The sequence below is a fragment of the Gossypium hirsutum genome, chromosome A01 (genome assembly GCF_007990345.1).
Source record: "Gossypium hirsutum isolate 1008001.06 chromosome A01, Gossypium_hirsutum_v2.1, whole genome shotgun sequence".
Classification (NCBI taxonomy): domain Eukaryota; kingdom Viridiplantae; phylum Streptophyta; class Magnoliopsida; order Malvales; family Malvaceae; genus Gossypium; species Gossypium hirsutum.
In genome coordinates this window covers 16,818,084-16,830,263 of record NC_053424.1, presented here as the reverse complement: position 1 = coordinate 16,830,263, position 12,180 = coordinate 16,818,084, and the positions used below count along the sequence as shown (strand labels likewise).

General features: G+C 31.6%; 1 protein-coding gene across 1 annotated transcript; it reads right to left on the bottom strand.

The window, feature by feature from the left end:
- Positions 1–943: 943 nt before the first annotated feature.
- LOC107917329 (uncharacterized) lies at positions 944–1,691 on the bottom strand. Its single transcript, XM_016846688.1, has 2 exons — positions 1,440–1,691; positions 944–1,282 (listed from the first exon to the last, which is right to left on the bottom strand). Exons 1-2 carry the CDS (start codon positions 1,689–1,691, stop codon positions 944–946), a joined length of 591 nt encoding a protein of 196 aa, XP_016702177.1.
- Between the last annotated feature and the right edge of the window lie 10,489 nt (positions 1,692–12,180).

Sequence of the window (12,180 nt, the reverse complement as noted above, 5' to 3'; positions counted from 1 at the left end):
TATGGTTCCAAACATAAACAGCGAGTTGCATAGCCTGGAAACAAGCCCGAAACTCGTAAAAATTAAGATTTTTGGCATGCACCTAAAGTAGTTGTGCAGTAATAGTGGAATGACCTTCCGAGGCCTAAAATAGATGATCAATAACCAATTAACACAAAATCATTACAACTATCAAATTTAACAATTCATCGACATAAGTCAACACGAAACCCCAATTCGACAGAACTATTACCTTCGCAGTCCAATGAAGTTGATGAATTACAAGCGTTAGAAGGACAATTGGCCTCGAGATTCTTTCCTAAATAAAAAAATTAAACACACAAACATAGGTTCTGTCATTAATCACAAAACTATTTTCTTGACAAAACAAATAAGTTTAGCAATTACAACTAAATTCACGGAGTTTTTTCGGAACAACTTACTAACCACAGTAATAGGAAAAACACTGGTCTAAGCAGGTGCTCTGAAGTAAAAGTAATAGAATCGATAATATTACAAGCGAAAAGAAGTAGAAGGAAGAAAAAAATGGACATAAAGTAAAAAGAAAGGAAAAAAATAGAGAAAGGAGAGAGTACGATAATTTTAATTGGTTTAACTTTCAAGCAAAAATCTGTAGATCCATGAAAGCAGCACGGGCATTGGTCAAGCAGAATGGCATTTCCAAAAATTCATAATGACCATACCTAGTTCTGAAAGCAGTCTTTGGCACATCACACTCTTTAACCATCAATTGATAATACTCGAATCTGAGGTCTATCTTCGAGAATGTTGTAGCACATTTCAATTGATCAAACAAATCATCGATAAGTGGCAAAGGGTATTTGTTTTTAATTGTGACCTTGTTCAATTGTCTATAGTATATGCACAGTCTCAAAGAACAGTATTTCTTTTTCACAAATAAGACAGGTGCACCCAAGGGAGACATACTCGGTCTGATAAACCCTCAGTCTAATACCTCTTGCAACTGTGCCTTTAACTCCTTTAGTTCAGCTAGAGCCATACGGTATAGTGTTACTGATATCAGAGTAATTCTCGGAATCACATCAATTACAAACTCAACTTCACGTTCAGGTGGTAAACTTGACAATTCCTCAAGAAATACATTAGCAAACTCACTAACAACCAGTAATTGATCTAACTTTGATTTTGAACCTCGAGTATCAATGATATAAGCTAGAAATGCCTCATTACCTTTTGGCATCAATCTCTGAGCAGAAAAAGCTGAAATGATTCTAACAATATCTTTTAGATTCTTAGACTCAACTGAAATCACCTCTCTTGTCTGACATTTCAGATCAATCCATTTCTATTTACAATACCGATAACTAATCCATTCCCAGGATAACATCAAATTCCTGAAAGGGTAGTAACATCAAATCAGTAGGGAATTCAAAGCCTTTCACTTTCAGTGGACAACTTCGACACACTAAATTAACTACCACACTTTGACCTAATGGATTAGTAACTTGAATATCATAATCAGTGGATTCAAAAAGTAATTTCTTTTTCACTACTAATGCAGTGCAAAGATAAGAATGAGTGGACCTAGGGTCAATCAATACATACACAATAACATTAAAGATATAGAATGTACCAGCAATCACATCTGGAGTCGTAGTCTCCTCTCTTGCTTGGATGGCATAGGTATGTGTAAGTGCTCTAGCTTCTGATCGAGCAGCAATATCCTTCATACCTGAACGAGCAGTTTGAGTGGCACTATTTTGGCCTAAATGTCTACTTCTCTAGGAAGTAGCCAATTACTTTTCTTTCTACTGTTTCTTCTTTTCTTTTTTTTTTGTTGAGGATAGTTTCGGATAAAATGATTAGTTGCTCGACATTTGTAACAAGCCCCCACTTTACTTCTACACTCACTGGGATGATATTTCCCACAATATTTGTATTTAGGCTTAGGAGTATTCTGTACACTTCCCACTCTAACAGCGGGTCTAGTTAATACTCCAAGATCTTGTTGAATCATCTTATTTTTATTTGAGTGTTCAGACATTGAGGTGGCTCGACTGAAATCATCTCTAGACTTTTTCACAGGTAATGCTGAAAATGATTTGGAGGAACTTCTTTTGTAAGACTCTTTATTCCGTCTATCTCGCTGCATTTTTCTGTTGTACACCTCTTCCATCTTCTGTGCCCGATTTGACAGAACAATAAATTCTCATATTTCAGTGCCCCAATCATCATTCGAATTTCATCATTCAACTCTTCTTCAAATCGAATGCACATTTCTTCTTCAGTTGGTACAATTTTCCGGGCATATTTACTAAGGTATACAAATTCCCTCTCATACTTGGCTATTGATCTGTTTCCTTGACGCAACTCAAGGAATTCCCTCTTTTTCTTGTCTAAATACATTTTACCGACATATTTCTTCTTAAATTCAATTTGAAAGAATTTCCAAGAAATTTTCTCCTTTTGCATTACAGCCACTATGGTCGACCACCAATTACATGCTTTCTCTTTCAGTAAGGAAACAACACATCTCAAATAATCATCGGAAGAACAAGTCATTTCTTCAAAAACTCTTATTGTATTTTGAAGCCAATATTCAGCTTTGACTAGATCATCTTCTGCCCTATCCTGAACTTCTTCGGCCCCGCACTTTCTAAATTTCTCAATCAGAATACATTTACTAGATTCAGTCACTGGAGCAGCTGAAGGTGCAATCAGAGGCTTTACAGGTGGTTCAGTAAGGGGAGGAAGTTGTTGAGCCATATTTCTTTTTTGCATGAATTCCCTAAACTATTAATTCATATACCTAAAGAACATGTTCTTAAGTTCTTATTCTTATGCAGGAGGAATTAGGACATTACTACTTGTCCCATATTCAGATGTCTGTGCTCTACTATTAACTTCATCATTATCAGCACATTCAGATCTTTTTGAAATCTTTACAATCTATAAGAAAACAAAGGTTAGATCATATCATACACATCACACTATCAAAGATTTATATGGCATGTATTTCTAGACATTTCACACACAGCGTTCAGCCCGAGAATTGACTAAATCGTGCTCTGATACTACTAAATCTAACACTCCTAACCCTTATCCTTCGTCGAAACAAGCTTACGGAGCATTACCGAACTTTTCAGATCATATACGAACATTTCATAACATTTAATGTACATATCAGAAACCATTCATAAATCACTCATTTTTTCCCTTGTACGAGCCTTCGAAGCCCAAAATACGCATTAGAAATAAATCAGAACTAAACTAGAAACTCAGAGAATTTTTCCCAAAAATTCAAAATTTTTCCTTAGATGCAGGGGACACAAGCCCATGAAATCACATATTTGATTTGTTTTACCAATTATACCATATTAACATATTCACCTATATGCCTATAAGCTATCCATTATTTAACCATTCCAAACACATATACTAAGCATGATTAAACCATACATATATAAGTTGATTGGAAATATAAACAAACTGTAAATCTTAATATTTTCACAAACCAATCTAATCCTATACATGTCATATAAACCATAATAAACGTTGCAAAATCTACCAGAATAAGTTGGATAGTGTGACTTGATGTGTTGATTCGATCTCCCAACCTGACATTAATCTACAAGGACATTAAAAAACATAAGTAAGCTTAATGAAGCTTAGTAAGTTCGATGGGTTAAACATAAATCTTATCGTACCTACTATAACACATCAATTAAATAAATTCATTCAATGTAAATTCCCTGCCAATCACAACTTCAATCGATGAATACACTTATTTCAAATCCATACCATTAACAAACAATATGTCTTTAAATTTCAATTACATAGTCATTTACCAAATCTTCCCAAATCGAAGAACGGCTTACGGATAAGAGTACATCATTTTCAGAAGCCCGAAGGCTGAACAGAAGCACATAAGTGCTAAACAGAAACCCATAAGGGTTAAACAGAAGCTCAAAAGTGCTGAACAGAAACTCATATAAGTAGAACAGAAGCTCGTGATAGCTAAACAGAAAGTAAACACGAAAGTTTGTAACAAATGTTGAACCTCAATTTACTTGGGTAATTTGCCGTCAATTCATCTTTTGTTGTCTTTCGTCACACAACAATTGTACTCAAATTCCATGTTCCATTCGTTTCAAACATTCAATTCAAATTTCATCATTTTAACTATATTTTACTTTCAACAATTGATATGAATAAATACATAATACCATTCACCAATTTAATATATAAACATTAAAGTTTAACTATATGAACTTACATAGGTTAAATTGTAAGATTTGTAGAAATTCAGGGACTATTCTACTAATATTCCTTTTTCATAAGTATCTACGGGCTCTTGATCTAAAATATAAAATTACTCATTCATTAGCATATCTTTCAGTTCCAATTCACCTCACAATTAATACCCCTTGATTTTTTAAATTTAAAAAATTACCCCAATTTTTGCAACTTTTACAATTTAATCCGTTAACTAATTAGTCTATCAAATGAACTAATTTTTCTTAATTGATAATTTATCTAAGTATTCTAGGCTATCTTACAGCCCTTGATACATAGAAATTTAATACCAAACCCTAATTCTTTATTTCTTCACAATTTTGTCCTAAAATCAATATCTAGCAAAATCACTTTATAAAATCATCATACAAAAAAATTAAAGCTCTAAATTCATGTTATTTCATAAAAAAATATCCATTACTCATCAATGATAACTTTCAAAATTTTCAATAAAATCAAAAACTAATGAAATAGCTTGTTGCACCTAATTGTAAAAGTGTTAAAAACATAAAAATTACAAGAAAAGGGCAAGAATTAAACTCACTTGAAGTAAAAATATGAAAAACCAGCTTAAGGATCTCTCCTGTGGCTGTTTTGGTTGAAATTTTGGAGAAGAAATTTCTAGAAATCCTTAAAATCAAATTTCAGCTATTTAATTTTATTTTATTTCCAATTTTCCCCTTAAATCACATGATTTTATTATTATTATTCACACTTATGCAGCCTCAGCCATTCTACTTGGCATATTTGTCCTATTAGTCCTCCCTTATTTACCATTTAGGCTATTTAATCACTGTAGCAAGTTTTGCACCTTTTTCAATTTAGTTCTTTTTTAATTAATTAACTATCAAAACGTTAAAATTTTCTAACAAAACTTTAATACTACCTTAATGACACTCCATAAGTATTTATAAAAATATTTATGGATCAGTTTATAGAATCGAGGTCTGGATACCTCATTTTCTAAATCACTTGACCTAATAAATTTTTATAAAACACAAATTACTAATTTAAAACTCTTTCTAAAACCACATTTTTCTCGTAAATACTAAATAATAAAATTTACGAGCTTGCTCGATGGATTTGGTGGTCTTGAACCATTGTTTTCGACACCACTAAAAATCAGGCTGTTACACATTCTCAACATTCTTAAAAAATTCATCAAACACCAATTGCCCAAGCTCAAACTTGACCATTTCAGCCACTTTTCTTAACAAGATAACCATTCTTTTACTAACAAAGTCCCTCTGGTTGTTTAGGAGCTAGTTTCTAGTGGTAATAAAAAATAATGCTACGTAATCAGTTGAAAAAGAAATTGCATGAAAATTACCTTTCTCAAGCCATGAAAGATTAATATTGTTAGTAACAAAAACTACAATCTAGTCAATGCTTTCATCAAATTACCAAATAATGTTTCTAACTAATAGTTCTAATTAATATCTAATTACCAATTAATAACTCTTTAATCCTTTACCGTACCCATTCTCGAAAACCTCCCGATTTGACTTCCTAAAATGACTAGATTTAAGAAATTTAACCCAAAACAAAACATCTTGACCTCAATAAAAATCGAATCGCTACAAGAACTATTACTTTTTAGTGAAATTTTGTAAGTAAACTAAAGTAAGTCACTTAGTTTTCATCTACTTTTTTGAAAGGAGGAGAAAGTCTTACAATGAGAGTGATTCATAACCCTCTTTAGAGTATATAGGAATAAGGTTACTACTTGGTGAGTGAGTGAGTGAGTGAGTGAGTGAGGAGGCGTGTGCATATTTCAATTTTAAACGAATTAGTTTGGCTAATCAATCGACCAGTAAATTTAATTCGGTCGGGGTCAATAAAGATTTTTTGAAATTTCAATTAACAGCGAATTCGATTAATTCAACTTATAAGATTTTGGAACAATTAGAAAATTACAAAAATGAAACCATTTATTTTGAACAACAAAGAGCGATTAATCAAGTCCAGCAATGGGGTTTTCCAACAAGCTTTACAAAGAGTTCTAGGAACTCTGAATAGTTCTTTAAACGAGTTACATTTATGCACCATTAGCGCTAATATTGACTTGTTTGGGGTGATGAAAGAAATAACTTATTAGCCTTTTTTTTACCTTTTACTTTATTGTAGATTGTAGGCATTATTTTTTTCTTCCAAAAAATAATGAGGAAATACTCATCGAGTAAGTAATCGATTAATCGAAATTATCAATAATAAAATATTATAGGCATGTAAGCCCAAAATATAAAAAATTAAAGAATGGTCTTAAAACTTAATGAGTTTATACAAATAATTATAATGGGCTCAAAATTACTTCGATCGATTAATAGATTTAAAAAAAATGATTTAGTTAATGATTTAGGATTTTAAATTTTAATTAATTCAATTAATAATAGTTCGGTTCAAGTATTAATCGATTTGACCATTTGAACACCCCTATAAAGGAGTGAAAATTAAATAATAGCTTGTACTCACTAAAATATAATGAACTGTAACATCCTAAAAAACCGGGTTAGAAGAAACTGAGTTAGTGAAACTAAGAGTGGTTACCCCTGGAATTTGAGTTAAGATGTTGAAAGTTTTGCAAAGATGAATTGATTTGTTTTAGTGGTTAAGTATTCTATTTACGTGTCTAAGGTCATGTGTTCAAACCCTTCTTTGATATTTTTGTTATTTTTTCATTAACCTCTATTCCTGATCATCTAGCATAACTAATATTTTCAACCAACTCACGATGAGCCTAGTGGTTCAGTGGTTAAGCTGCTGTATATCATTTGGTCTTGTGTACAACTCTCTAAGTAAGTAATAAGGGGATATTTTTATGTTGTTCCGTAAATTAGTTTTATTTTTGTTTTAAAATTAATTAAATCCCTTTCCACATTTTCCTCATTTTGTTTACATTTTTTTGTTTTATTTTCTTTGTTATTCTCTTTCTTCTTTCCAGATTTTCCTCTTTGATTTTTCTTTTTTGTTCTTAGGATTTTGATTCTTTGGCTTCAAGTGGTTAGCCTCAATCCTTATTGGTAAGTTGGCATCACCTTCTACTCTGTTATTTTGTCGAAGCTACTCGTGTGTCTTTAGGGATTTTAAGGTTTTGAGGTCATGGTGTTAAATTGCTTTGTGTTTTCCTAATTATTATTATGTGCTTTTAGGAAAGGATCGAACGACATTTGGCATTCTTCCATCGATTTAAAATTTTCATAGTTGCTGATTTGTTTGCTAGTAAGTTTTGATTTGGGGTTTTGCATCGAAATTCTTTGACGTAACTTTGGTTTGGATACTAATTCAAGCGATTTGATTCGGTTTAATCATCAGATTTGGTCATCTACTATTTTTAGGTTCTGGATTCATCTTTGTTGCTTCTACGTCAAGACCATATCAAGTTTGTAATGAAAACCCGAAATCTTTCGAACGAAAGAGGCCCAAAAAACATGGCTATCGACACCATACGACCGTGTGGTAGGTCGTGTAACTCACTATTTTATAATTATAGGCATATAGACGTGTGTCTAGGTCATGTAACTCACTATTTTGAAATTGAGTCACATGGGTAAGGGACAATGTAAAAGCCCAATTTCTGTAAAATTAGAATAGTGGTCTTGGGACCACAAATCCGAGCCGAAAAATAAAAATAAAAATTATTTTTATTTTATCATATGGTCCGTATTATGATGGAAATGTCATGTGAAAATTTCGATAAGAAAATTTTATCGATTAAGTGTTTAATTACAGGAAGGACCAAATCGCATAAAATGCAAAAGTTGGATTCTAGTAGTTAGAATGATCAAATAGCTATAGAATTTAAAAATTAAGGTCCTTATATGGTAATTAGACCATTAATGAAAAGTATGTAGATATTTTAGTGACTTATCCATGTAAATTTAGAAAAAGGGCAAGGACTAAATTGGAAAGTAAAAATATTTAATTAATTAAAAGATGATAAAAATGAAATATCATTTTATTTTATCATCTTCTTCCCCAAAAATACATTGAAACCCTAGGAGAGAGAAAAAAATTTCATGGCCAAATTGGGTAAGTTTCCTTGGCCCGTTTTTAGTAATTTTGATATTTTTGAAATCGGGATAGCTTAATCTATCTATTTGGAGGATCAATTTGAGAACTTATCAAAGTATGAAAATTGGGTCATGGATGAATATGCTAAAAATTAGAATTTTATGGTAGAAAATGAAAGATTGTTGATAGATAAACAACTTTTACAAAGTGATTTTTTATGAAAACATAATTTAGGGACTAAAATGTAAAGTTGTGAAATTTGATGAAAATTTCTGAATTTTTATGAATGCATGTGCTGTAAATTTTGTAATGGAATTTTTGTTAGGCTTGGAATAGGGAGTAAATTGCACAAATTTTATTTTTCGAACCTAGGGACAAAATGGGAATTTATGGAAAAGTTAGGGACAAAATGGTAATTTTGCCTAGGATGAAAATTAAGTCCACTTGAATATAAAATTTGGCAAATTGATGTTAAATTTACTCGTATAGATCTGGATAGACCAAATTTGGAGCTAGAACAAGGAAAGAGGAAAATATCAAATTAGTAGATTTTACGTAGACGAACATTGTCGAGGTAAGTTCGTGTAACTAAATTGTATATGTTTTTATGCTTGAATTTAAGGTTGTGTCTTTGAATTGTATAAATGCCATAAATATGTGAACTGATCACATAATCGTTATAGCCCGATAAATGAAAGTGTCCAATCAATAATAATGCCTGATAAATGGTAAATGATAAAAATGTTACTTATATGCTTGAAATAAATGTGGAATGTGTCTATTTGAATTATATGTATGATTTAGATGTATGAAATAATCACATGCTTGTTAATGCTTGAAAAATGTTAAATCCCGTTTGAATAAAGAAGAATCGATGGATAAATGTAATTTCCCGAAATGAATGAGTTCTTGCATTTGTTGCTGATGGGATTTAGCTCGGACGAGTAATCTTATTGACCTCATTTATGAAAGGATTTAGCCTGGACGGGTAATCCTAATATAAGTTCTTTCGAGAATATGTATAGATTGGATTTAGCTTGGACAGGTAATTCAGATCAAGCTCCTTAGGGCATATGTCATAAAAAGGATTTAGCCTGGATTGGTAATCCTGTTGTATACATGTGAGGCTCGAGAGTGTACTCTCTAAAATAATACCTTATGGGTACCATTGAATATGAATTGACGGATCCTGATTTGTACACCTCGGGTGTACTACCTGTGTAACTATCGATATTTCAGATAAATTCAATGGGTAAAAATCTTGACATGAGAAGATATGAATAAGAAATGAGTTATTACACGTATCAGACTAAAATACAAGAAAATGATGATGCATGATAAATGATATATGAAAACCTGAGATGATGATAATTGTACCTGGACTGTATTTGATGAATATATGTTCATTCTTGATTATAGATTTGTACACCTTGAGTGTACTAATCGTGACCTTGATATTCCTAGTAATATGAGTAAAGTTTTGATATGAAATGATCTGAACTCAGAATGAACTAGTATGAAATTATACTTGTAATAATGAGATGAATTATGCATGTTGAATGAATACATGTTGTGGAAACATATGTGCTTGGAAACTTGATTGTTGTTGAGCCCATATATGTTTTGATGTTATTATGGAATATATGACTAACAAGGGCAATGAGGATGTGTGTAGGTCTTGAGGTCAAATTGATTGAATATGCCTTACATAGTTACCTCAAAATAGAATGAATGGTAAGTTAAGTACCATGTTATACGAACTTACTGTAACAGCTCGGTTTTAGCTAAATCAGAACAGTGGTTTCGGAACCACAAATCTGAGGTCATAAAATCATTTTAATATTATTTTCCTTGCTTATAGTATGTGAATTGATATGTGTGAAAGTTTCGTGTAGTAATTTTTCCGTTTGTGTGCTCGATTTGGAAAAAGGACCTATTCACGTAAAATGCAAAAGTTGTGTGCTAGTAGTTAAAAGTGTTTAAATGCTATGCTTTGTGAAATGTGAGGTCCTTATTATGTAATTGGACCATGGATAGTGGGATTGGTCATAAATGACCTTAAAATGGGTGAATTATAAGTTATTAAGCCAGGGGTAAAATAGTAATTGATGTGTTAATGTATATTAAATAAAACAAACAAATTAAATTTATCGTTTTTCTTCATCCATCAACCCAAATAAGAGGAAAAAGAATAGGGTTTAAATATTTGAAGCATTCTCCACCTAATTGGCTTGATTAAGGTATGTATTGAGCTCGATTTTTGATATTTTTACGTTTTTGTGATTGTTGCTTTGAGTGCTAGCTAGCCTGTACCCTAATTTATGAAATTGTTGATGATTTTGTGAAATTTCATTAATGAATTCATGAGTTTTATGATGTTTGATGATGAATTATTCAAGCTTGGTGTTTGATATACATGTTTTGTAAAGTAAATTTGGACAAAAATGTCAATTAAGGGTTAATTTGTGAAAATGTAGACATGTGGGAAAATGTGTGAAAAAATGAAAAATATGGGCTGTTAGGGGCACTATGGTAATTTGTTCAAGCATGGGTTAAATTGAATTTGATGAAATTTGTGTATTTGTGAAATAGAGACTAAATTGAATAGATGTGAAAGTTTAGGAACTGAAGTGAAAAAATGCCCAAATGTATATTTTTGGATGAAATTGAATGAATTGGTGATTAAATGGGTTAATTTTGAATACATATAGATCAAGAAAGAAAGAACTCAGATTTAGATTGAGAAAAATCGAAGGTTATAGAGTAATTGATCCGATTCGTCCATTTCGAGTATGAGGTAAGTTCGTACATGATAAATGTTGTTACAATTGTGTTTTAATGCTTTAATAATACATAAATTGTATATATGTGACTACGATTGCGTACGACAATAAATCGACTATGTTTGGCACTTAGTGTGCGTTTCAAAATAGCTTCGGCTATAAATAGCACTTAGTGTGCAAATTAGAATAGTTTCGGCTATATGAGGCACTAAGTGTACGATATCGAGATAGCTTCAATTTAATGTAATGGCACTAAGTGTACGAAATCGTTATAGCTTCAACTAATCATTGATGTACTAAGTGTGCGAATTCTTAGAGCATTGAAAGACTTCCGAACGAATTAATGTATTGAACAAATAGGTGAGAATGACATAAATAAATACGGGAAAGTTTAGGTATGTACGATACCTATGTGGTAGTTGATACTATGTATATAAAGCTTGATGAATTTATATATACATATTAAATGGTGGTGGATTAGAATTGAATGCAGATATAAGAACTACTAAGTTTTTATTAACTGATGTTTTGTATTATATGAATTGTTGAATATATTTGGTATGAACTTACTAAGCTATGAAACTTACTGTGTGATATTTGTCTTTGTTTTATAGAGTGTCGAGGCTAGCTCGGACATCGGGGATCATCGGGAACTATTATCACACTATCGAATCAACTCGTTGTTACTTTTGAAGCTTTATATATTTGGTAGATCGCAAGTATAGGCTAGTGTTATTTTGGTATGTTTTGAGTCTTGATATTAGCCATGAAATTTGGCTTGTAAATGTGGTATGTATAACCATCTAAATTGGCTTGAATTTTGTGTTTGGTAAGTGTTATATGTGATGTATATAATGCTTTATGAATTGGTTTGGTTTGAAATGATGATATGATGAGTTTTGTGATATGAAATAGATGATATTGTGATGAATTAGTGAATAGGGAATATATACAAGTTGTGATGATTTTGGCATAATGATTTGGTATATTTTGAATGTGAAATTGATTAGTTAAAATGGTTGATGATATATAGTATGTTATGTGTATGTTTTGGTGAGTTTTGGTTGCTTATTAATGACTTGAAATGGTACCAAATAGGTTGATTGATATGCATGATCGTAGGGTGGCA

Coding starts and splice junctions, on each gene's coding strand:
- LOC107917329 (XM_016846688.1), bottom strand. CDS start 1,691: ATGAAGGATATTGCTGCTCGATCAGAAGCTAGAGCACTTACACATACC. Junction 1,283..1,439: donor ATCCATTAGGTCAAAGTGTG/GTAGTTAATTTA, acceptor CTGAAATGTCAG/ACAAGAGAGGTGATTTCAGT.